Source organism: Dasypus novemcinctus, chromosome 18 (assembly GCF_030445035.2).
Source record: "Dasypus novemcinctus isolate mDasNov1 chromosome 18, mDasNov1.1.hap2, whole genome shotgun sequence".
NCBI lineage: Eukaryota > Metazoa > Chordata > Mammalia > Cingulata > Dasypodidae > Dasypus > Dasypus novemcinctus.
The window spans coordinates 55,839,455-55,866,643 of NC_080690.1; the positions used below are offsets into that span (position 1 = coordinate 55,839,455).

Below are 27,189 nucleotides of genomic sequence, written 5' to 3' on the forward strand. Positions count from 1 at the left end.
TTTTTCGTGTTTTTTTTTTTTAAGATTTATTTTATTAATTTCTCTCCTCTCCCCCTCCCCCATTGTCTGGAAACAAGTATGAGATCAAATGGGCAAGGCCTATGTTTCTGTGTGTGTATGTGGGGGGGGGTACATGCTACTAGACAAACAATTCAGAAGTCAGTCTAAAGATTATTTATTTATTTTACATAAACCAGGAGGCCCTCCTGGTGATAGAACTGGAGAACATATATGAAGTTTTATTTTTTTTAATTTACAAACACTAAAATTTGCTATTTCTTGAGGCAGTACTATGAGTTATTACACATGCAGAGATTTTTGTACCCATGACCACTAACAGGAAACAGAACAATTCCACACCTCAAAGAATTCCCTCATGCATGCCCTTTATATTCAGATCCCTCTTCCCTACCCCTAACCCCTGGCAGCCACTGTTTATTCTCTGTTCTTTCTCAGAAAGTAATATAAATGAAATCATGCAGAATGTAATTTTTTGAGACTGGGTTCTTTCATTTAGCATGATGCATTTGAGGTTCATCCATGTTGTTATATCAAGAGTTCATTATTTCTCTTGCTGAGAAGTATTCTATTGTGTGGGTGTACCAGTGTATCCATTTGCCCACTGACAAACATTTGGGTTGTTTCCAGTTTTGGGTGATCATAAATAATAAACATGTTTTCTTTTCTCTAGGACAAATACCTTTAAGTGGGATTGCTGGGTCATGTGGTAAGTATGTTTAACTGCCAGTTGTTTTCCAGAGTGGCTGTACCAGTTTGCATTTATGTTAGCAATGTATGAGAATTCCAGTTACTCCACATCATCATCATAACTTAGTATTGTCATTGTCACATATCTAGAGTTCTGAAAAACCCTAGATCAGAAACTGATGAATATCTCAAATGGTAGAACATCCTACATGAATGTTGGAGGCCAGTGTTGAAGTCTTTGCTTACTGCTGTTATGTATTACTTATGAGGCAGGACATAGCAAGCCTGGCTCTATTGCTGGATCAGAAATTGAATGTAGAGACTCAAGCTTTACCTGGCAGGAAACTTCAGGTTTAATATTTATTGTGTACAGTGTGATAATTGGGGAGACAGGAAGTGAGGAGACAAGCTTGTTCACAGACTCATTATCAGAAAATATGCTGGAGATGAGGGAATGTTTTGTAGTTTAGAGTTGTTTTACAGTTGGGCTGGAAAAGCTGTGGCCTTATCTTTGCAATGCCTGATGTCTTGCTTTAACTCTTGGTTAATTTAAGGGTGGTGGGATATATGATGTGCTGTTTAAAGTCCAGACCTCTCCTGTTGATCCCCAGGGCCAATTTGTTTACTGATGGTTTTCAACTCACATAACCAATTAGCTTGTCTGGCTGTACTATATAACCAATGACCAGAAGGGGCATAAAAGGCCTTGCTGGGAACTTCTGCCTTAAATTCTCCTGAAGCCAACATTTCTCACACGGTTCTTGGTGGTTCAAACACTAGACAGAATGCAGTCTGTGTGCAATTAAGGGCACTGGAGAGCTTGCAGCTGGATCATTCGCAGACTCCTAATGCTTGCCTACCCTTTATTTCTCTTGCTGGGCAATATCCTTTGCTTTTGAATAAAAGTCCCTGATCTCTTCAAAAGAAATCTTAATGTATACAAATTCAAAAGGGAAAAGATAATGATTAAGACCATAATATAATAACTGGTGGAAACAGAGTCAATGCTAAGTAGTTAATTATACAGGCCTGCTTTTATTCACATAGGAATCTGGGTTACATATTTCATTAATAAACGTGAAAAATTGTTTTTCCCTTTCTTTTCATCAAATTTAATTTAAAAAGTAGCCATTTTGTGGGTTAGGAATTTGGGAAGGCCTCAGCTGTTGCTTGGGGTCTCTCTTGTAGCGCGAGTCAGATGTCAGCAGGGGCTCACTCACTTGGCTGGCAGCTGATGCTGACTGGCGGCTGGGAGCTCAGCTGGGGCTACTGACCAGGCTGCCTACACTAGACTCTCCAGCAGTACAGTCTCAGTAAGGTTGGACTTCATGCAGGCTGGCTTTCCCTAGAGTCAGAATTCCAAGCCTGTTTCCTTTTAATCTTCCTTTCTTTAGTATGAATTCTTTAATGTATGGGGAGGAAGCTGTGGCTAAAGTCATTCATACATTTCATTTAAAGAATTACTGTGCAATGTGAATTCTCTAGTGTTTATTAAGATTTGAGCTATGGCTACAGTTTTTCAGATTAATTCTTTTCTTATGACCAGTAAGATGGAGGCCATGGATAAAAACTTTCCCCTTCATTATATTCATAGGATTCTTCACCAGTTATAATTATCTGATATCATATAAGGGAGATGATGGATAATCTCCCTTTCTCTATTTTTTATTTCAAATACAGCATTAACTGTAGCTAATGGCAATCCCACGTGTATTACATTTGTCTGGTATTTATAAGGTTTGGACTGTGGCTAAAAGTCTTTCTACAAGCATTATATTCATATTCCCAGTACTTTGTGGGGTAAGGCTAAAGGCCTTCCCCCCAAAAATTCAGAGTTTTCATCTAGTATGATTTATCTAGTTTAAACCACTGCCATATTAATAACACAGTTGTTTCCCTTCAGAGTGGATTAGCTCATGCTGTGAAAGTTCTGAGTTGTCTGGCAGAACCTACCAAAGCTAACTGAACATACCTATGCCCTAGGATCGGCAATCCAACTCCTGAGCATATACACAAGAGAAATAAATATATATGAAGGCTGAAAGACAAATATGTTCATGGGAGCATTATTATTATGGTCCTAAGCTGTAAACAATGAAAAAGTCCATCAACAGAATGGATAAATTGTGATATAATCATATAATGGAATTCTATACAGAATGAGAATAAATGAAGTTCTGTCACATACAATAATGTTGAGTCTTAGAGACATAACGGTGAATGGTGAATTAAAACAAACCATGTATGAAACAATACATGATGCATAACCAAATTTATATATTGTGTTATATGCAATAACTATTTTATAATGTCTTAAGTCAGAATTATGGTTAACTTTGAGGAATAACAAGTAATTTTTATGCCATACTGCAATAAGAAATACAATTCACACCTTATTTCTTTTCAAGCACTGTTGTTCAGTGTGGTCCATAGACCCATACCAATTGCCCAACTATTAATTACAATTTTTATAAGACATGTGTTTAAGATGAAATTATGCAATTTAAAACCTTTATAGTAATTTGGTAGAGGAAGTTTATGCCTGATGAATCTAATAAGAAAACTGAGGCTTGTTCAATAACTTTTGTCATTTACTTTGTCTAATAATTCATTTTTGTGTGTTTTATAGGCTAGAAAACAGTAGGTGAATATGTGGTATAGTACCTTAAACTTTTTTTTTTAGTACCTTAAACTCTTGAGTATTATACTTGTAAACAATGTATATCATGTACAGGGTTTACTATGACAAAATTTTTTTACAAAACAGTCATATCATTTACTGATTACCATTTCTCCTTTATGAGTTTTCTGATGGACAATGAGATTTGACTTACAACTGAAGAACTTCCCACATTCTTTACATTCATATGGTTTTTCTCCTGTGTGAGTTTTCTGATGACGAATGAGGTTTGACTTCCTACTAAATGCTTTCCCACATTGAGGACATCCATTGGATTTCTCTCCTGTATGTATCCTCTGATGAACAGTAAGGATTGCCTTTTGGCGGAAAGACTTCCCACATTCATTACAAATGTAGGGTTTTTCCCCTGTATGAATTCTCTGATGGAGAGTGAGAGTTGTCTTTTGGCAAAAGGACTTCCCACATTCATTACAAATATATGGTTTCTCTCCTGTGTGAGTTCTCTGATGTACAGTAAGGGTTGTCTTCTGTATAAATGCCTTCCCACATTCATTACATTGATATGGTTTCTCTCCTGTGTGAGTTCTCTGATGATCAGTGAGGTATGACTTCTTTCTAAAGGCACTGCCACATTGAGTACATTCATAGGCTTTTTCCCCTGTATGTATTTTGTGATGTCTAGTGAGGGTTGCCTTCTGGCGGAAGGACTTCCCACAATCAGTACAAATGTAGGGTTTCCCCTCTATATGTGTCTTCTCATGAAGAGTGAGGGCTGTCTTCTGACGGAAGGCCTTCCCACATTGATTGCAAACATAAGGTTTCTCTCCTGTGTGGATTCGCTGATGTTCAATGAGGTATGACTTCCTTCTAAAGCCATTTCCACAGTGAGGACATTGAAAAGGTTTCTCTTCCGTTTGAGATCTCTGATGCATAATAAAGTTAGACCTCTTGCAGAAGAATTTCCCATATTTGCTGTATGCATAGGGCTTCTTTTCCATAAGAATTTGTGGATGGACACCGAGATTTGTCTTTTCAATAAAGGCTATTCCATCTTTATTGTATTCAAAGGGTCTTTCTCCTCTGTGAGTTCTAGTGTGTGTAAATAACATTCCTTTCATAAGGAAGGATTTTTCACATTCATTATGCTGAAATGATTGCCCTGGATTTTGAACTTTCTGATGTTGAATGAACTCCTGTTTACCATTTAGATCCCCATCTATTTGTTTATGAAGATTCACTAGAGGATGATTTTTCTCATACTCAGTATTGAGAAATGATTTTTCCCATCCATTACTTTCTCCAAACTTCTCTCTTACAGGGCTTATATTTCTAATGACTAATTCTGAAATATTTTTCAAAACCTTTCCATTGGATTTATATTCACAAAGTTTTGTTTTTGAGATAATATGGTTCTTGCCTAAAGTAAATGTTTTACCATAAATATTACTTCTCTCCTTAATTACTTTTTTGTGGTTGATGAATACAATTGATCTAGAATGCTTGTCTTGGTATTTTTTGAACTTCACTAAAACATCTTCTGCTTCCCCAACTTTTCCTAGAAAAGAAGACAATTACATTGTTAGTCTTCACATAAATGTTATGTTATGGACGGATTTATATACAGACCCATAGTGGGACTGTCTTGCTACTGTGGTCTATGAGAAGGCCAAAATAATTAAATTACTTCTTGGTAGGAAAATGCATGAAACAGAAAATACAAACCCTGCTACACTATTAAAATAAGAAAAAATCAGCATAGACAAAGATTACTCATATCTTTGGCATAGTACAAATATAAACTACATTGAGAAGATATAATAAACACAACGATATGTGAGCAGAAGATGAAGTACAATGAAAGAGGAATTGTTCCTGGGATGGACAAATTCAGAGATAATGGAGTGAGCCTATCAATGTGGCAAGGAAAATTGTTCAGGAATAGAGGAAAGCCTGTAACATGCATCAACTTGTGCCTACACAACTGTTATAAAATGCTTCCATTTGTTTATTTCTCATTTCCACTTAGCTCATCCATGGCAAATGAACTTGCTCAAGCATTCATTTCTGAGTGTTTAGAGAAATGTTAGTTTATAGTCTAGGACCTAACTTTCCACATAGTTGTGGTTTATTTTTTCTTGAAAGGGGAGAATTAGATAAATACATTCTCATTAGGAATTATAAAGTAAACCAGAGAGCAAAGCATACATGGATCAAACTATAAGTCACTTTTTTTTTTAAAGATTTATTTTATTTATTTCTCTCCCCTCCCCCCAGTTGTCATTTACTGAGTGTTCTTCTTTTGTCCGCTTCTGTTGCCAGTGGCACAGGAATCTGTCTCTTTTTTGTTGTTGTTGCGTCATCTTTTTTTTTTTAAGATTTATTTATTTATTTATTTCTCTCCCCTCCCCCCCACCCTGGTTGTCTGTTCTCTGTGTCTATTTGCTGCATCTTCTTTTGTCCACTTCTGTTGTTGTCAGCGGCATGGGAATCTGTGTTTCTTTTTGTTGCGTCATCTTGTTGTGTCAGCTCTCCGTGTGGGCAGCACCATTCCTGGGCAGGCTGCACTTTCTTTCGTGCTGGGTGCCTCTCCTTACGGGGCGCACTCCTTGCACATGGGGCTCCCCTATGCGGGGGACACCCCTGCGTGGCAGGGCACTCCTTGTGCGCATCAGCAATGCGCATGGGCCAGCTCCACATGGGTCAAGGAGGCCCAGGGTTTGAAATGCCGACCATCCATGTGGTAGATGGATGCCCTATCCACTAGGCCAAGTCCACTTCCCTATAAGTCACTTTTGTATTCTGGTTGCTGCTACTATCAATTTATTCTTCCAAAGATGATCAATAATGAACTTCTTCTGACAGTAAATTCTAACTTTACTTCTTTTCAATCCCCTGAGCTACTTTTTCAGGTTTAGAGAAAGATGGGTTCATGTTTTTCCCCCAGTGTAGTAATATACCTTAACTCTTCTACTGCTATTTCCTATAAGAGCCAAGAAGAAATGGATTCTTCAATTTGTTTGCAGGGTATTTGAGGGGATTAGTTCCACTACCTCAGCAAGCACATGGTCAAATAATTTATTAAAGCTTATCTGGGGAGGGGTGGGGTGGATGGGGTGGGGGGTATATAGGGACCTCATATTTTTTTAATGTAACACATAAAAGAAAATAAAGAATTAAAAAATAAATAAATAAAGCTTATCTGTTCTTGCTTCAGAGGAAAAATAGCTCTGTTCTTGCTTATCTCTGCACAAGCCATCTATTTTCACTTAAAGTTTGAAAACAACTTCTTCTTGTATCTCTGCTGCTAGATAGGATGTAAGCCTAGGGACAAAGTTTCTGGTTCCAAGACAAAACATCCTTGAGAAATTTAACTTTAACCACAGCCCCTGACTGAGTCAAAAAATAGGGGAAATATAAGAGAAATAAACCAAATGGAGCCCTCCCTGCATATTAGTTTTGGTGTACGAGTCTTTCATTCCCGCAGCAATTGGCACCCAACATGGGGCAGCTGATTTTCCTCCTAGTTGAGGGGAACTTTTCGGGAGGGCCCCAGGAACATGTCTGCTTAGTGAGATTGGTCCGGACAATGCCTCCTGCACAGGCATCAGCTGCCCTGAGAGAAGTAAGCTGACCACAGACACTAGTATAACATGAGAAACACATTATCAGAGCAATAGGAGGTCTATGTCTGTACTTTACAACAACTATTGAAAGCAGCTAATCGTAAAGTGAAAGAAGAATAAATTATTACATTGTTTCAAACAGTACAGACCTTTGTCTGTACTTCCCAAGGGAACCTTAGATTTTGAATAATGGGAACTCTAGACCTAGAATTATGAGTCAAATTGTAAACTTTGTTTCTGTTAGTGAGTTATAGTTGTTTTTGTGTTTGTCTGTTTGTTCAATGTCAGTGTATATTTTAATACCTCCAGATGGTAATATAAATTAATAAATAAAAATTCCTAAAAGAGCTCTGTTCAAATGACCTAAAAATAAATAAGTGCTTATATTACTACATAAGTATAAATGCTAATAAGATCTCTACAATGATAAAAATTGTGAGTCTTGATTAATGAAATTACTACAAGTTTCTTCATAAAAAATAGTTCTTGCCTAAATTGAAATGAATAGTCTATTTTTCTTCACAGGATAAAGTAAAGGATGTAAAACTTAAATGAATATTAAAGAAGATTAAAAGTTTGTGGAAATGCTAACTGAAATTTAATAAGTTTGTTCAAAAAAGTGTGTTTTGTCTTAAAATAAAATAGCTAGTTTTTATAAAATCAAAATGGAAATACGCAAGACAAAACTTAAACGCATATGGCAAGTTGTAAAAAGTATTGTGGTAGCATTCAGTGAGAGAATGTGTTCTGTGAAGGTAAAACTTGTCTTAAGTAATTATAGAGGTTATAAATAATTATAAAAAGTTTATGAAAGTATTGTTTGAATTGAAGTTTTTAAATAGCTAATTCCAAAAAGTCATTATTAAATAGAAACTGAATTGATAATAACAAAAAGTAACTTCATAACAGGAAAACTTATTTGCAGCCAGCCTCCCCCTGCCAACTTGCTTCTTAAAAAGTTTATCTAGTATTGCATGCTACTAAGTATTTAAAATTTTAAAAAGTTATATTTGCATATAACCAAACTGAATCATTATTTTAACAAGTTTGTTTAGTATTGATGGTAATTGTATGTTGTAAGAAGTTTGCTTGGAAACAGTTTTGAAAATTCTTTTGGTAACTTATGTATGTAGGGTGTATAGAATGTGCTTTTATTATTAAGGAAACAGAAAATAATTTTTTCCTAAGATAAAATGACTAGTTATTAAGAAAGAGTAAAAATTAGAACAAAACCTGAATGAATACAGAAAGTACAAAAGGTATGCAGAATCAAATAGTCTACTACTGCAAAGTTAAATTTTGTTCTTTCTCAAAAAGTTTCTTAAGTCATTAGTCTGCTTTAATAAAAATTTATAAAGGTTTTTTCTCATAATCAGAATATTAAAAAAGTCTGTTTTATCAAAATAGCTTCTTGTACTTTAACCATATCGTGTCCTTCGCTGTTCAAAAAAAAAAAGTCATCACTTTTAAGGGAACATAATGTTCAATCATACTTTCTCAAAGTCAAATCCTGAAAAATATCTTTTTATTTCAGGCTTTTGCAAAAGATTTGTTCTTTTACCTTAAAAAAAGTAAAATAATAAAATAGTTAAGTTCATTTAATATGTTATAAGTTAAATGAACAATATTTAAAAGTATTATAAAATTAAAAGGAATTCTTTAACCCTCTGTTAAAGCTGTAGGAATAAAAGGTTCATATGAATACTTAAAGAGTATAGAACATTCCTAAAAATTTAATGTTCCAACAATATTAAATAAAAATAGTGTTGTTAATCATAGTTTTAATTATTAAAAAAAATATATACCATAAAAACAACCTCTCTACCTAAAAATCAAAAAGCAAATGCTTTAACTCATATGTGATTTACACTGAACGCTGCCACAAGGCAAATGCTTTAACTCATACTTGTCCAATTCACATTAAAAGCCACCACAGGGTGATATATAACAGTAAGCTATCATAAATTAAAGTAATACCCCTGTGTGTGCAACAACCCTAAATACTGTTAATTTATTACAAAAATTAATATCCAATTATGTCACTTTTTAAAAACTTGCTAAAGCTTCCTCTAGTATCTCCTTAGGCAAGTCAAGTCAGCCTGAATTCATATGTGAACAAGCCAACAGTAAATATTACAGTACTTCCCCAAAGCTGTGTGCATAACCCAGTCATCTATCCTAGCCTAATAACGAAAATCTAACTGTATAAAAAACCTGTAGTTACAACCCTATTTCATTATATTAATAATATTATGTTAACAAATAATTTTTTTTTTACAGAATAATCTCACTCCACCTTAAAACTATGCTTACAAAACAAAAAAGAGGGAATAGGGTCCAAAGGATGTCATACAAATAGCCTTATACACTTATTTTATTTTATTTTTTAAATTTCCTCTTCCCTACCCCCCCAGTTATCTGTTCTCTGTGTCCATTCACTATATGTTCTTCTGTGCCTGCTTGTATTCTTGTCAGCAGCACCTGGAATCTGTGTCTCTTTTTGTTGCATCATTTTGAAGCATCAGCTCTCCATGTATGTGGTGCCATTCATTCCTGGGCAGGCTGCACTTTTTTGCGCTGGGCAGCTCTCCTTACCGGGTGCACTCCTTGTGCATGGGGCTCCCCTATGCGGGGGATACCCCTGCGTGACACGGCATTCCTTGCGCACATCAGCACTGTGAGTGGGCCAGCTCATTGCATGGGTCAGGAGGCCCTGGGTTTGAACCTTGGACCTCTCAGTGGTAGGCAGACGCCCTATCCATTGCGCCAAATCCGCTTCCCCTTATACACTTTACATTTTTTAAATCGCAATGAGGATGGTTATACAACAGCAGAATGGCATTTTCAGATACCAATTGTAAAAATTTATCCTAAAGTGTTACACAAACCCCTGGATGGATAAGAAGCTAATAGTAATTGGCATGGTCCAGTAAGTTTACTAACATGGAGAAGAGGGTATGCATGTGTTCTCTCCCCAGGAGGACCTCTTTGGCTTCCAGCAAAGCACATAAAACCTGGTGGAAACTGCAGCACAATCCAATACCGAGTCTGGAAGCACTCAACCTGCAATCAACCAACATCCCCCTGAGGACTACCCAAGGAGCTGAACTGGTTACATGGGAGAATCCTAAAAAATTGGGCAACTAGGAAAGCGGATTTGGCCCAATGGATAGGGCATCTGCCTACCACATGGGAGGTCCAAGGTTCAAACCCAGGGCCTCCTGACCTATGTGATGAGCTGGCCCACGCACAGTGCTGATGCCCACAAGGAGTTCTGTGCCATGCAGGGGTGTACCCCGCATAGGGGAGCCCCACGTGCAAGGAGTGCGCCCCATAAGGAGAGCCATCCAGCGCAAAAGAAAGTGCAGCCTGCCCAGGAATGGTGCCGCACACACAGAGAGCTGACTCAGCAAGATGACGCAACAAAAAGAGACACAGAGTCTGGGTGCCGCTGACAAGAATACAAGCAACACAGAAGAACACACAGTGAATGGACACAGAGAGCAGACAAGTGGGGGGGGGTGGTGAGTGGGGAAGGGGAGAAAGAAATTAAAAAAAAAAAAGGGCAGCCAAGCACAAGCTCTTAGGCACAAGTTGGGTGCCCTAAGATGCCTGAAAATACTTTTTTAAAGCTTATTTGGCAGTAGTTACTACTGCTTCTGCTAAGGTGGGAACATGGAATATGTACTCGTAAGACTGCTAATCACACCTATTGGACCTATATAATAGATCCACCCCTATTTGCCCCCACCTCCTGGTGGGATCTGAACCCCCGTTATCCTCATATGATTTAACATGGACAGGAGGATATACTGGGTTCTTCCTGCAGGGCCACTAATAAATGAAATTAACTGGAAGCATTTTAGCATTTGTGTCACTCCTTTAAAATGGAACGACACCCAACATAATTGGAAACAAACAAAAAAAACACACCTTCAAAGTGCCTTTTCCACTCCTATATCAGAAGTGGAGGCTGTGGAGACTCTCCATCTCCAGTTAAAGTGGCAATTATGGAACTTAAAAAATCAAACTCAACAAACCACACTAAAAATCTTAGCCAAACAGTTACAGTGGCTGAACCCTTCAACATGGTTTTCCAATCTAAATTTTAAATAGCAGGCAACAATAGGAGGATTAATTTGTCTCTGTCTTATTATATTTATAGGATCCTGATGCTTCTTCCAACTATGGCAACAAACCACACAATGCTATGAATACCTGGCCACCATATATACAGCTACTCAAATAGAACCACCTGCTCATAAAAAAAGGGGGGGAGATGTGGGGATTAGTTCCACCACCTCGGCAAGTGCATGATTAAATAATTTATTAAAGCTCATATGTTCTTGCTTCAGAGCAAAAATAGCTCTGTCCTTGCTTATCTCTGCATAAGCTCTTTTTGCTTAAAGTTTGAGAAGGACTTCTTGCATCTCTGCTGCTAGGTAAGATGTAAGCCTAGGGACAAGGTTTCTTGTTCCAAGACAAAACATCCTTGAGAAATTTAACTTTAACCATAGCCATTGGCCAAATCCAAAATACATGATATATAAACAAGAAAAATAAACCAGATGGAGCCCTCCCTGCATATGAATTTTGATGTGTGTGTCTTTCATTCCCATGGCAGGCAGTAAATGACCTTAATTATTATATTAATTATATTATTATTATAAATTTTTGGCTATATGTTACTCTGGTTACCTTACTACCACTCATATCTCATGAGGCAATTTTGAAGATCTTACCTATGACTTGCATCTTTATTTTAATAGCCCTAAACTGGAACCAGTCCAAATATGCATCAAAAGGTAAACAGGAAAATACTGTGTCATTTATTTATTTTATGGAATAGCACTCAGCAAAAAGAAAAAACCTACTGATACAACAGAGGGGGATCTCAAAAACATCTTGCAGAGTGAATGAAGCTTTACACGAAAGAGTATATATCGTACGATTCTTTTAATATGAGGTTTTAAAACTAATTTGCATTGGTGACTCGAGTAAGGTTGCCTTCCTGAGAACCTCAAACACTTTGAGGGACATGCTACTATCCAGCTTTTTTTCAAAAACCTTCATATATTCTTTCTACCCTTAAATGTTTAATTTGTTTGAAAGTGGAATATAATTATGGTTTGAACCATTCATTTTAATAAATCTCTCAACAACTTGGTATTTTAACATGAACAGTCTATGCTTTGTAAAAAATGTAAGTTGCTTTCCCACCTAAAACTTATGCTCTTCGAAGTCAATATTTTATTGACCATTTTCTTTAAACTCTTTGAATATACATTCATACATCTTTTATCTGGGGTGAGAAGATGTAATCTCAATAGGTGTTTCTAAAAAAGCTTACCAGAAATGATTTCTGAATAGATATGTCTTCTCTGCATGTCATCATCAATAATCAGTGAGGTAACTATTGATTATCTAGTCTCTGTTACATACTTTAGCAAAGAAAGTTAAAAGAGAGGACCTTATTTGGGTGTGGTGGTGGTGGATTATTGTTCAGATTGGGAAAGAAGCCTTAGATAAAACAATGTTAAATCAAGTATCAAATTATTGGATCATATTGGAAGATATGTCTATTCATATGTTACAGACACTAAGTAGAATGGGAACGCAGGGGAAAAAATAGACATGGTCTAGAGTAGTCAAGGAACATTTCATGGAGGAAAAGAAACTTGATATTTTAACTAAAGGATATATAATATTGCACAGTAAATAATTTTATCTTGCCCAGAGAGAAGTCTGGAATTTATCCTTGGTTTCTGGGAGGTAATCTATAAACCTTTAGAATACCATGCTTGATAGGAGTATCTTTGTTTGCCTGAGGGCTTTGGGCCAGCCACGTAGTAATAATACGATTTAGGGTTGGGCATTGGGGCATGCATTATCAGCTCCACCTCCTGAGAGGCTGGAAATTGAGATCAGCCACATGGGCAGTCAACCATGCCTACACGGTAAGAGTCCCAATAAAAACTGCACACTGAGGTTTGGGTAAGCTTCCCTGGATGGCAATATTCTATGTATATGGTTGCACATAGTTGCCAGAAAAGTAATACTGTCCATGACTTCATTGCAAGAATATAACTGTAAGTTTCACTCTTCTAAATTTCCTGGACTCTGCCCTAGGTGTCTGCTCCCTTGGCTGATTTTAATCTGTATCCTTTTGTTCTAATAAACTGTAACTCACAGTAAATTCTGTGAGTCCTAGTGAATTATCAAACTTCAGGGTGGTCTTGGGGACTCCATAACTTAAAATTGGTGTCAAAAATGAGGGTGGTCTTGGGTATACTACTGTACCCCCTAACTCTGCAGTTGGCTAATGCAAATATTTATAAGGACATATAGTATATGTCATATAATATACTATGTCATACAATGAAAGAAGCATGTGTAAAGAATAAAACCAGGGAAACGGACTTTGGCCCAGTGGTTAGGGCGTCCGTCTACCATATGGGAGGTCCGCGGTTCAAACCCCGGGCCTCCTTGACCCGTGTGGAGCTGGCCATGCGCAGTGCCGATGCGCGCAAGGAGTGCCCTGCCACGCAGGGGTGTCCCCGCGTGGGGGAGCCCCACGCGCAAGGAGTGCGCCCGTGAGGAAAGCCGCCCAGCGTGAAAAGAAAGAGCAGCCTGCCCAGGAATGGCGCCGCCCACACTTCCCGTGCCGCTGACGACAGCAGAAGCAGACAAAGAAACAAGACGCAGCGAATGGACACCAAGAACAGACAACCAGGGGAGGGGGGGAAATTAAATAAAATAAATAAATCTTTAAAAAAAAAAAAAAAAAAAAAGAATAAAACCAACTAGAAAAATAGAGATTAACAAAAGTTCTCAGTCACAGAAAGAAATACATCTGGAATGACCAAACAGGGTATTATTCTGTCAGCCCTTGATAAGGGAGGGATTTAAGTTTCATATAATAAGTAATATCTTTTTTAAGATACTGACAGTATAAACTGAAAGAATTGGGAAAAATTTATGACAAATCCAAATAATAATTATAGCAGTCTATACATGGAATAACATGGCTCTCTCTTTGGAATTTGTCAGTAGCAAATGAGAATACGAGAGGAGGTTAAGGTATCTCACAGAGTGAAAAAAAATAACATGAGTTATGGAGAGATTAAGAAAGTATAAGAGATGGTGGGATCAACCTGATACTACAGAGGTTGATTATGGGAATAAAAGTATATAGAAGAAAATATGGATCACAGAAAGACAATGACTATTTCTGACATATCAACAGCCAAAAGAGTGAGAAAACTTATTGTCATTTTCCTGTAGGCAGATTAAAGTATGATACTCTATTAGTATTCTCAAGTTCAACATGTCATTTGGTTTTCTGCCATCATATCAGCCCAACTATCATAGTTCCACCTCCAGCTGCTCCCATGAGATAAGGCACCCTAAAGTAACTTCACCCAAGTGTCTAGTGGGCCCGGTCTGGTTATGTTGGGGTGCTAAATTCAAACCAACACATACCAATCACATGCTTGACTGCCCAACTGCTAATGCGCCACCCTAAATACCAATAAAAGTTGTAGCCCACAGTTTCCCTTTGTTCTCTCACTTAACCACTGTGATTGTCCTGTACTCTCAGAGGCCATGTGGCATGCTGTGTACTTCTCTGGGAACTTTAAGTGGCCACTATTTTGTTTTAAACCTCTTCTCTCCTTGTCTCTATACCTGACTTTATCATTTAAAATGGCAAGGCAGCCACTTAAGAACAAGTGGGAGAAATAGACTGAAAATGTCCATTTGAAATCCATCTACCTAAAACAAAGAAGTCATACCTTGAAAATGGATCAGATTATTATAGCTTGCAGAACTTTTATAAACACAAGACCTGAGGGTTAAAGAAAGTTCCTTTATGAACACATCAGAAAGAAATCAATTATAACATAATGAAACAAAATCCATTTATTTAACAAAAATTCAAGGTTCCAGGCAATGTAGAGAATGGGAAGAAAAGCAACTAAGAAGTGAAAGCACACCCAGGGAAACAGGATGAGAATAAGTTAGTGTTTTTCACCTAAATAAAGGTGGGTAGATATCATGAAAGATGCTCAGCACTATGATATGAAGTATAAGGATTTCTTGGAAAGAAATAGTGATGCTGAAATGATTAATCTGGTCCATGGATTTTGAAATCTGATGGCAGACTTATGAGACTGAGTGGTGGAAACAAGTATAAGGTATTGCACAGGGAAAATAAGGGAAGAGAATGAAAATTAAAAGAAATAGAAATAATAGACCAGGATTTCCATTCTATGTTGAACAGAAGTGGTAATAGCCTGCAACTATTCTTTCTTTCTTTCTTGATTTAAGGCAAAAAGCATTTGAGTGTGTGGGTAGCACAGCAGGTTTTAGACGATATCCTTTAAGAAGTTGAGGAAATTCCCTTCAATTGCTTATTTGTTCTAGGATTCTGTAATATTCTTTTCCTGAATCTGAGATAATTATGTGTTTTTTCTCCTTTATTCTTTTGCTAGCTACCTATTGAGGCAGCTTAGATCCATATTTTACACCCTTTTTCACTTTATATGGTGAAGTACACTGATTTGAGTACTAAAACAACTTTGCTTTCCTGGGATAAATTCCTCTTGGTCATGACATATTATCCTTGTTATATAATACTAGATTCAATTTCCTAATGTTTTTATTAAGGATTTTTATATCTAGCTTCATGAGGGATATTGGTTGGTAGTTATTCTTACAGTGATTTTATTTCATTGTGGTATCAGGATAATGCTGGCCTTAAAAAATGAGTTGGAAGTGTTCCCTCCTACTCTATTTGTTGGCATAAAATTGTATATTCCCTAATTATCCTGTTAATGTCTGTTGGATCTGTAGTGATGTAGCCTCTTTCATTTTTGATATTGGTAATCTGTGTCTTCTTTATTTTTGATTAGCCTATCCATAGTTTATTAATTCCACTGATTATTTTAATGAATCAGCTTTTGGCTTCACTCATTTTTTCTACTGCTTTTGTTTTATGTATTCCATTGATTTCTGCTTCTGTCTTTATTATTTTTTCCTTTTACTAACTTTGAGTTCAATTTGCTTTTCTTTTTTGAGCTACTTAGGGTGACAGAACAGATCCTGGATTTAAGACAGATTTAAAGGGATATAAAATTTTTAAATGCTACTTTATAGCTGTATTCCACAAATTTGAAATGCTGTGTTTTAATTATCAATCAATTAAAAATATCTTCTAGTTTACATTAGGATTTCTTCTTTAATCCATGATTTATTTGGAAATGTGTTGGTCAGTTTTCAGATATTTAGAAATCTGGAGATATCATTCTGTTTTTGTTTTCTGAATTTTAATGAGGTTAGAGATCATGTTCTTTATGATTTCATTCCTTTTAAATTTTTTGAGGCTTGTTTTATGGCCCAGCATATATTTAACTTGACAAATGTTGCACATAAAATATTCTATAAACATTAATTTGGTACAATTGACTAAAAGTGCTTTTTAAGTCTTCTATAGTCTTTTTTTTTTTAGGTACCAGGGCCAGGGATTGAACCCAGGACCTTGTACGTGGGAAGCTGGCACTCAACCACTGAGCCACATCAGCTCCTCTGAGTTGGCTTTCATTTGTTTGCTTATTGTTTGTTTTTTTGTTTTTAGGAGGAACTGGGAACCAATCTTGGGACCTCCAATGTGGGAGAGAGGCACTCAATAGCTTGAGTCACTTTAGTCCCCTAGTTTGTTGTATTTCTCATTGTCTCTCCTCTTTGTCTCTTTTTGTTAAGCCAGCTCACTGTGCGGGCCAGCTTGCCTTCACCAGGAGGCCCTGGGAAACAAACATGTGACCTCTCATATGGTAGACAAGAGCCCAACTGTTTGAACCATATATGCTTCTCTCTACAGTCTTATTGATTTTCTTTCTCTTTGTTGTCTCAATTATCAAGTAAGGGGTGTTATATCTCAAACTATAATTATATTGTTCCTTTCAGGTCTGTCAGTTTGAGTCTTTTATACTTCCTCAAAGGGAGTGATATACACCCCTTGCTTCCGGGGAGGGTGAAAATAGCTTAGATATCACAATGATTTGTGGCCCTGCAAAGGGTAACAGAACATAAACAGATATTTACTATATTAAAATTTTGTGTGAGGGGCAATTAGGAAAAAAAAAAAATGTCTAAAAAGGCTCCTTGTGGGGGGGGGGTGATAAAAAAAGGTAAGAAACATTAATGTATTTTTAAGTTCTTTTAAGGATTGTTCCAATCTCTGATTATGTGTCTCTCTTTATCACTTGTTAATATTCTGTGTTTGGAAATCTACTTTCTCTAATATGTGGTCAATCCCACTTTCTTCTGAGAAGTGTTTGTATGCATGATACAGTCTGACTCCATTTTTGCTGTCTTACTGCTAACAATTTTATAGATCTACTGCTCCCTCTTTCCTCCTGCCCCATTCCTGGGCAAGCCAATAAGAAAGCCAGCATACTCTCTCCCTTGGTGCCAGCAGGAAGTTTAAACAAGTTAAGTCTCAACCCATACGCAGAACTCTCATATTGGCTCCATCCTCTAAGTACAATAAAAGCCAAAGCCAGATACTCTCCTTGCTCTCTCAAGCCATTTAGGAACAGTTTGAGAGTGTGCCCTGCTATTCCCAGAAAGCCTCATTTATGTCAGATGTCAGTTTGACATTGGAACCAAATTTTGTGAGAGGGTGTTAGTTCTATCTTCATGTGGGACAACCACAAGACAGCATAGTATATTTTTTTCCTCTTTTATGTTTAACTTATTTGTGTCTTTACATTTAATATGAGATTCTAGTTAGTAAATACAGAGAAATAGGTGGGTCTCCCTTTTCATTTCATATATTGAATAGTCATCTCTAGATATTTCATTTGGATCTTATTTCTATTTTTTTGTTTTCTTGCCTCATTGTATTCATTACTGACTGACATTCTTGACAATATTGAGGTCATGTCCTTGTCTGTAAATTCCACCATTTTTACCTTTTCTAGGTCTATTGATTGACTTTTTTTTCTATTGCATCCTATCAGATTAAAAGATAATTGTGATCATCACAACAGAAGCAGAAAAAGCATTTGCTAAAATCAACAGCCATTCACAATTAAAACTGTCTGAAAACGAAGAACTTCTAGAAACTGTTAACAGGCATTTATGAAAATCCTACAGTTAATATTAGGAATAAGAATGAAAGATTAAATGACTTCCTTCTAAATTTAGTAACTGCTAAGAATGTTCACTCTCACCACTTCTACTCAACATTTTACTATAGGTCCTAGTCAGTGTAACAGAGTAAGGAAAAGAAATTAAAGGAATAAATTTGAAAATGTAGAAGTGGATATGTTTGAAGAGGATATGTTTTATATGGTGAAAATCCAAAGGAATATACAAACTAACAAGAACAAAAACCTACTATGATCAGTGAATTAATAAGGAAGAAGTAGGCAAAGTCAATATATAAAAATCAACTGTTTATATATATTAGCAAACTAGAAACAGAATTTTTTTAAAATAGCAAAAAACAGAAAAAGCTTAGAGATAAATTTAATGAAAAATGTATAAGACCTTTAAACTGAAAATCATAAAGCATGACTTACAGGAATAAAGAAGCTAAATAAAATGGAACAATATACCATGGTCATGGACCAGAAGACTCAATATTGCTAAGATGTTAGTTCTCACCAAGAAAAATCCCAGTATATTTATTTAAAGAAATCAAGAAGCTGATTCTAAATGTATTTGCAAAAAAAAATGACCTACAATAGTCAAACAATTTTTAAAAAGAAGGAAGTTAGAGGATTAATCTAACTGAATTCAAGACTTATAAAGCTTCAATAATCAAATCCTGACAAAAGAACTTAAAACATATCAAAGAAAAGAACAAAATCCAGAAATAGATTGACCTAAATATGACTAAATAATTTTCAACAATATCACCAGAGCAATTCAATTCAACAAATAATGATGGAACAAATTGGTATCTATATGGAAAAATATAGGTCTATAGATCTATAGATAGACCTTTGACAGCTACTCTAACATCATACACAACATTTATATGAGATGGATCACAGAACTAATCCTAAAAGCAAAAAATACACATTTTTAGAATATAGGGAACTATTTTCACAATCTAGAAGTGGGCAAATATTTGAAAGGTCAAAGAACAAATTATAAAAGAAAAAGATTATAAATTAGACTTCATTAAATTTTAAAAGTTCTGCTCGTTAAGACACTTTGAAATGAATAGGCAAGCCAGACTAGGGGAGATATTTGCAATACATATATCTAAATAAAAAAGCTTCTATCCAGAATATGTAAAGAATTCCTACTACTCAAAGAAAAATATATACCACCCAATTAAAAATAAATGAACAGGGGAGTGGATGTGGCTCAAGCAGTTGAGTGCCTGCTTCCCACATCGGAGATCCTGGGTTTGGTTCCTGGTGCCTCCTAAAAACAAAACAAAACAAAAACAACAAGCAAAACAACTGAAAAAAAAACAACTCAGGGGAGCTGATGTGACTCAGTGGTTGAGCACTGGCTTTCCACATTAGAGGTTCCAGGTTCAATCCCCAGACCTGGTACTTCAAAATAAAAAACAACAGATCTCTAAATATAGTATGTGAAATGTAATATACATTGGACTTCATCTGTACAGACTCACCTAGGTAGCTCTGACTTGGAAAAACTCTCTTTGTTGTCCATAGCTCTTCTCCCTGTTCCAACTTGCGGATCATATCAGGCTTAGTAATGTGAAACCCTGATAATGAAAAATGAGACTTGGTGTAAGCTGCATGGGCTTCAAAACTACTGAAGGAAGAAAAAGATACAGCTTCATATTGGCAAATGAGGTAAACATTTACGTCTTACCAAAGTTGATACCTTACCCTAGGCAAGTGAGTACATAACCATACTTTCTGCTAATGAAAGATATTCATCATCTCTGATCCCTGAAATTCAAAGTTCCATATACTTCAGGAATTCTTTGACAGGCGCTTAACCACTGAGCTACATTTGCAACCATATTTCAGGAATTCTTGAAAGAGAGAGATGGCACTGAAAGATTCAAGGAATTTTCCTTACCCACAGAGATGAGGTGGCAATAATTTTCCAACATCACGTCCCTGTAGAGGGCCTTCTGAACAGGGTCCAGTAGTTGCCACTCCTCCTGGGTGAAGTCCATAGTCACATCCTTGAATGACACTGATCCCTGTAAGGGCATACTCTAGTTCATCCTGAAGTGATCAGAACTGGGTGAGAACTAGATGGGGGACCATGTTCAGTGGTCAGAACCAGTTTTCCTGTTTCGTGTTTTATATTATAGAAAAACCTCTCTGAAAACACATTCTTCTTTATTTACTTACTATCTCATGCTAAAAACATATACTGAAATTACACTGTTGCCTTGAATGAGATTGGTTGCCTGGTGAACCAAAATGAATAAAACCCTGCCCTGGCCTTGAGAAGTTATAGGCTAAAAGAGAGACATGCATGTAAATACATACAATCAGTAGGTATTACAGGTGAAGTATGTACAATAAAAGTGCCATGAAGTGAAGAAAAATTTCATTTCATACTCCTAGTCTTTCTTGAGGACATAAAAGTTTTTTACCCACAATGAATCTGTTTTGTACAAATGCAGAGTATCAGTTTTTAAAATTCATGGGGAGAGGACAGCCAGTTAGTAAATTCAGGAAATAGCAAAAAGCACAGTATGTTAGAAAACAGTCTTCGAACTCTCAGAAGAAAAAGGTATATGCAGGTAGGAAGTGGGCTTATTATAGAATAAAACTGGATTTTTTCCTACAAAGCAGTGGTCATAAAAATGTATGCATATACTCCCAACATATTTGTTTCTACTTATAGATCATGGATCAGCACTAATGGCAATCCACATTGTTAGTGTAAACAGTTCATGTTTTCCTCCCTTTCAGTAACCTGTCTTGTACATTCCATGGTGGTGCTTGGCCCACTTTTGGTCTGTTGCTTAGAGTGTAAAGAACATGAAGAGATAAGTCAGCACATGTGTGATAAAATTTGCACTTTAGAGGGAATACTCTTAAAGGTAAACCATGGAAATGTTCTTGAAATGCCTATGGAACATGCAGGTGGTGGTCTGTTGGAAATTGGATACATGGTCTCACACTCTGGTCTGAGATCTAAGTTGGAGAAATGTGTTTGAGAGTCACTAGAATCTACATGATCAATAGAGTCTTCAGAGTGATCTGATTGTGCATAGAGAAAAAGAGACTGCGGAATAAAGAGAACTAGTGTAGCATCTAGAGCAGAGATTCTTAACCTTTTTTGTTGCACGGACCCCTTTGCCAGTCAGGTGAAAACCATGGACCCCTTACTAAGATCACATTATACTGTGTACTATTTAATAAGTATATCACACTCATACCAATGCATCCCCACAAGAGTAATTTTTTTTTTAAATTTCAATTCAATTTTATGGATCCCTTGCTAAGAACTTTGGATCTAGAGAAAACCAATATTTTAAAGGATGGTAGATAAAGGGGAAAGAAAGAAAAACAGGACAAAGCACTGCCTTTGATTCAAGAGCAGGGTAATTCAAGAGTTACATTTCTAGCTGAGTAGAGTACATTAAGCATATGCTTTCCCTTCTCTGGCATCCACATTTAAAAATTAGAAGGAACTGAAAAGATAAAAATAAATCTATGACAGATTTGGAATACTGGAAAGGCTTTCACTAGCAAGCCACAGTTTTTAAGAATTACTGCCAAACAAGGATAAAACAGACAGAAGGATCAGAGAGGAGGGATGCAAAATCTCAACCTTCTGTTCAAGCTTGTGATCAAATCTTTACCCTGAACACCTCACAAACAGGACACATCGCCACAAACTAATAATGCGATCTACTAATTCTGCCTCCTATCATGTCACTGCAAAACCTAGGTCAGTGGGGATGATCAAGGTTTTCTATGTTCACTCCCTGACTACTCACAACTTAGATTCAAATCAGAGTCTAGACAAGGTAGATTCATTCAAATGATATATTCTCATTTAAATCAAGATAATGCATTTCTGTTCCAGCAGTACTTTGGTGAGAAGATGGAGAAAGGAGATAATAAATGATACACCCAATTAATATGGCTACAACAAGAAGGTATGCTTGGGGAATGCTTAAGTTTATCTGGCTGGAATGAGAGAAACTGGGAATAGGGTTGGGGCTAGGGTGAGGCCACTGAGGCACAAGGGTACAAATTTTAGGAAGGCATAGCCCTGAGAGTACCTCCTTAAATTTTACACCACAGACTCTTTGCTTGCTTCACTCTAGTCCAGAGCCTGCCTGGGGACCAGTTTCATGGAAGCAAATCCCAATACCCAGGGTATTTAAGACCAAGGGAGCAAACAGTCATATATCCTGAAAAAAAAAATATTTCAGAAAGGCAAGAGGAAACATCACCTCACCTGAGACATGGCTTTGAGATTTCAACGATGAAATCTTCTCTTTTGGGCTCTTCTTTTGGAAAAAGGAAGAGTCCTGAGAAAGTAGAGATCGGGGAATAAAAGGAGCCATGTGAGGCCATACTTGACTTGGGTCTCCTAGAATCACTCAGTTAAATCTGCATCAATTTTCACTGTTTCAGCACGTACCTACTCTGCGTACCCCACACAAACTCAGGAGAGACATTAGTGGGAAAAATGAGACAGATTCTGCTCCTTCCTCAATACCAGAAACCCAGTCTCTTGGTGAGGTAGAATATATCTGGGCAACCTGTTATAGTTTGGAGAGAAGGAACATTGTGCTTTACGCCCTGCAGCTCCACCTTCCATCTCCCACACAACACAGGTTTAGGAATAAACTGCACTTTCTGGACTTTCTTTTAGTTTATACTGTCATCAGCAGTGTATAAGAATATCTGTCTCCCTATACTCTGATGAATAATGTTGACAATAACTTTTAATCTTTGCCTATCAGATCTAAATTTTAGTTCTAATTTACACATCTTATTTTGAGAGAGAAAAGGCTTCTTTTAATTATTTAAAAGGCATTTCTTAAAAAAAAAATAAAATAAAAAAGGCATTTCTTGTTTCTTTTCTGTAATGACATCTTATAAGATATCTGTATTTCTTGTAGGTTCTGTTTATTTCCTAATTAGTTGGCATTATCTCTTCTCTTTTTTTGAATTTAGGAAATTAACCCTTTATCTGTTTTAAGTATCAAATTTTTTTTTTCCTTTTTTTAGGAGGTACTAAGGATTGAACCAGGGGCCTAGTATTTGTGAAGTAGGTGCTCAACCATTGAGCTACACCCACTCCCCTGCAAATAATTTTTTTAAGTTTCTATATGACTATTAAAGTGTTTTGTTTTGTGAAGATTTTTTTCCTTGCAATGGTGTAGCAATACCACATATTGTATAATCCATACTTCCTCAAATGATATGAAATGCTACCGTTATCATACATTTCCCTATGTTTGAAGATATATGTGCTTTCTATTTAATTTCTCTACTTCATTTCTTTACTGATTTGCCTGTATCACACCACCTAATAAGCAAAGTATTGAAAATCAACTATTATTAATTTACTAATAGTTAATGTAAGTACTGACTATTAAACAATACTTCTTAGTAGTTCAGGTAATGAAAATAGAAAAGAAACTGATCAGGTACTCTTTCACTATGCAGGCCTTCATACAGAGAGGGTATTTTTGTTAAATGAAGTCTGAAGTATTGACTGCTACAGTTACTATTTTAATTGGTAAAATAACTACTTTAATTACTAAATGGGACTGTCTTTGTGATTAAGTGTCCTAAACACTTCATTATCTTATAATGCCTGAAAAAGCTATTGAACTTGCCAAGGATTTTATCCAGGAGTAGGAAACCTCTCTCCTATAGAAATGTTGAAAGTGGTAATTTGAGGTAAAATTTTTTGTTTTGTTTTGTTTTCTGAATTAAAACACTGTCTTAGTTAATAATGGTCTTTCCAGGTAATGAATCTTACCATCTGGAAATTATGGAAACTGTACCTCTTCCTTTCCAATGTTTATTCCTCTATTTTATTTGCTAAATTGCTACTGAGTCACAACTTTGGAGGCAGGCTTACTGGCCCAATAATGATAACCAAATTTTATATACCCAACTAGCCATCTAACCACGGTCATTCAACTATGTAGGTCACCATGCTCACTAAACCATTTCAAATAACAGGTTACAGGCACATGCATAGTTACATTCAGTCAAACATACTTTACAAAATCACAATCCCATAGTCCCCGCAGTCATTCACAACCTCAAACAGCACATTACACAATTCCGGGCAAAGTCACAAAATCACATTACAAACCACTTTAGCTTTTCCACAGTCACACACTGCCTCAAATACGACTCACACCTAATCTAAAAATAGACACATGCAGAGGAAACCCCATATAGCAACAGGACTCGGTCCACTTTCACTCACTCCAAAACCCAGCAGGTTGGAAACTGGAGACCGCCCCCATTCGGTACACGCGCGCGCGCGTACACACACAGACACACATACACACAGCAATTGCTATGTGCCAGGCCCTGCTCCAAGCGATGGGACTTCTTCGGGGTCAAAACAGACGAAAAGGCCCTCTCGCTGAGCTCGCTCCAGCTCACACTCGCGGTCACCCTCAGGGTCACGCCCACGAACCACACCCGAGGCTCCGCTCGTATTCGTCAAGAGTGTCTGGATACGGCAGGCCCAGCTCCACTTCCCTCGGAGTTACCAGGCTCGGCCCGGACTCTCGGTTCCCTCCCTGACTTCCCCAAACCCCCAGGTCCCGCTTCCCTCCCGACTGGAGCGCCCTGTCCCCACCTCGGCCTGCCCTGCCCCTAGGACCAGCCAGCCTCACCCGGGGCCAAGGACCTGCCTCCTGCGCTTGCGCCTGCGCACTCCTGTGTGGGTTTGCGCTCCCAGGAGTCTCCGGGGCCGGCTGGTGAGGAGCCGTGTGATCCTTCTTGCCGGCACTTCTCATCGTCCGGGCTTTTCCGGCTTGGACTATGTTTCTCACAGACTCATAAGCAGCTAATAAACTTCAGCCTCTGGTTCATTTTCTGCTTCCTTGTTAGTCGTCGAATTCTGTGTGGTGAATTGAGGTGACCTGGGTAGGGGGGCGGGAGGAGCTCAAGGGTTCCAGGCGCGGAAGGGGAGAGTGGAGGCCGGAACCTCAGACCTGTGTATGTGTGATATGCGGAGGAGGAGGATTGTGTGATTTTGGTTGTGTGTGTCAGTGTGGGGTGTACGTTTCGAGTGTGTGATTGTGTGTGTGCATGCGCGCGTGGGTGGTGGGGCCGGGTGTGTACGCAGTGGGGAGACCCTCAGTGGTCCTAATTGGGCTTGAGGAACTGGGAGCGGGGGTGGGTCCTTTTGTATGGCTAAGTGTGATATGTATTGCACTGTGACCGAGTGTTCGTGTGACAACGCGATTGTGACCTACTTCGAGACTGTGATCAAACGTGATCGAGGGGACCTTTTTTACTTAGGAGGGTAGAACTTCATTTTTGCACTTCTGTACTGAGGACTCTGGATAAGATCCCCACGTATCTCCATCTGTGCGGGTATAAGACTGCGGCGAGGCACTATTTAACTACAGAGGCCCCTTATGCCAAAGCATGGCTCTTCATCAGTGCACCCTGTGTCATTGTCCATCCTAGTACATGCAGCAGGCATGCAGTGCAATTCATATAGTCTACACCGGGACCAATTTTAAATTCCATGGTTTCTTGGAATTTGTTGTACTAGGTTTTCTTTCACGGCTTCTGTCATTTCATTTTGTAGCCACACTGTACAGAAATGCCAGATGCACAGAAATGGCTGTCAAAGTGGAAGTTGGATATTTGAGACCTAGAATGGGGGTTCCAACTAAAGCTTAACCCTACATTTGTTATGATGACTTTAGAGCCGGAATCGCCCCCAAAGCAGGGTCCTTGGAAGACATGACATTGAGGCCCAAGAATAGGATTCCTTCCTCAGATCCCTCTTGGAAGCCTCTGTGCGGGCAAGTTGCCTATTGCACGTCCACAGCATTTTCTTAGCTCTGGTGAACTTAGAAACAGATTCCATCCAGTCCCAGGCTTCAGTGACTCTGACCTAGTTTTCCTATACAATGAAGCGTCAGCAGTACTCCATTGTTTCTCATACTTCCATATGGGTATGTTTAATGTGGATGATTTAATGTGGATGATTAAAGCCTGTCTGGGCTCTAAGAAAGGCGTGATATGTCATGATATCCTTTTCCTTCCAAGTTTTGCCTACTGCAGATGAATAGCCCTGAGGAGGAGAAAAGCATTGCAGTTGTAGAACAAAGCCAAGCTAGAGGTCACTTTGAGTTGCTTCTTTGAAATGCATTTTTGTTTTTCAGGATATAGAATAACTTCATCTGAAATACCCTGCTTGATAGTGACATCCATTTGCTTGGTCCCTAAGCCTTCTCTTCCTAGTTAATGAGGGTACCATGAGGACGGATCCCATTCCCCAGGGCCTCATCAAATGATTTTCTGACATGTAGTTAATTTTCATATAACCATTGAGCAACATGTTCAGATCACCCATGTGCTTTTTTTGTCCAAGCATTCCAATAGCATAAAAATAGTCCTCCTTTATGTGGAGATTTGTTATGGAGGAAACCAGTGCTTAGACAGAATTATACACTAGGTACTTTATATCTTCTTTAGAGAACTGAGTGGAAAAAAGCAAGTGAGGATGTGGTTTGATTGGTTTCAGTAAATAAGTAACTATTTTCTGTTTTGGAGGCCTTTTAGATTAATATAACTGGTGTATGCATGCATGTGTGCAGAGATCTCTGTCAAGAAGGACAGGGACTTTTTTCCCTGTAAATCCATGAGATCTGTGTGGTACCATCCAGCTCTTGTGTGAGGTTTGGTGGCATCCATATTTTTCAAGTCATAATAGTGTAATCTGAGAGGCAATATGGTTTTGTGGTCTCGATCTAGAGAAGGGGCTGGCATGTCCTATGAGCCAAATCCAGCTTGTAGCCTATTTTTTAATGTCCTATAAACTAAGACTGGTTTTTACATTTTTCAGTAGTTGGCAACAAATCAAAAGAACAATATTTTAAAGGAGTTTTACTGAGATATATACCTGACAATCTATCCAAAGTGTACAATCAATTGCTTTTAGTAAAGAATACTACTTTGTGACACATAAAATTCATATGAAATTCAAATTTCAGTGTCCACAAATAAAGTTTTGAATTTTGTCAACAAA

The 27,189-nt window shown here is 37.5% G+C and overlaps 1 protein-coding gene across 14 annotated transcripts; it reads right to left on the reverse strand.

Moving 5' to 3' along the window:
• Positions 1–159: 159 nt before the first annotated feature.
• On the reverse strand, positions 160–25,205 carry ZNF382 (zinc finger protein 382). Of its 14 annotated transcripts, none has more exons than XM_058279339.2 (6): positions 24,815–24,858; positions 22,585–22,705; positions 22,399–22,471; positions 20,047–20,173; positions 19,628–19,723; positions 160–4,904 (listed from the first exon to the last, which is right to left on the reverse strand). In XM_058279339.2, exons 3-6 carry the CDS (start codon positions 22,405–22,407, stop codon positions 3,481–3,483), a joined length of 1,656 nt encoding a protein of 551 aa, XP_058135322.1. In that variant the 5' UTR covers positions 22,408–22,471; positions 22,585–22,705; positions 24,815–24,858; the 3' UTR covers positions 160–3,480. The 14 variants fall into 14 exon arrangements, with proteins under 14 accessions (XP_058135322.1, XP_058135327.1, XP_058135330.1 ...); XM_058279344.1 differs by having other exon boundaries at positions 23,938–24,837; XM_058279347.1 differs by having other exon boundaries at positions 20,047–20,131; positions 24,815–24,836.
• Between the last annotated feature and the right edge of the window lie 1,984 nt (positions 25,206–27,189).

Coding starts and splice junctions, on each gene's coding strand:
- ZNF382 (XM_058279334.2), bottom strand. CDS start 20,185: ATGCCCTTACAGGGATCAGTGTCATTCAAGGATGTGACTATGGACTTC. Junction 19,724..20,046: donor TTGCCACCTCATCTCTGTGG/GTAAGGAAAATT, acceptor TTTCATTATCAG/GGTTTCACATTACTAAGCCT. Junction 4,905..19,627: donor TCCAAGTCAGAGCTACCTAG/GTGAGTCTGTAC, acceptor CTTCTTTTCTAG/GAAAAGTTGGGGAAGCAGAA.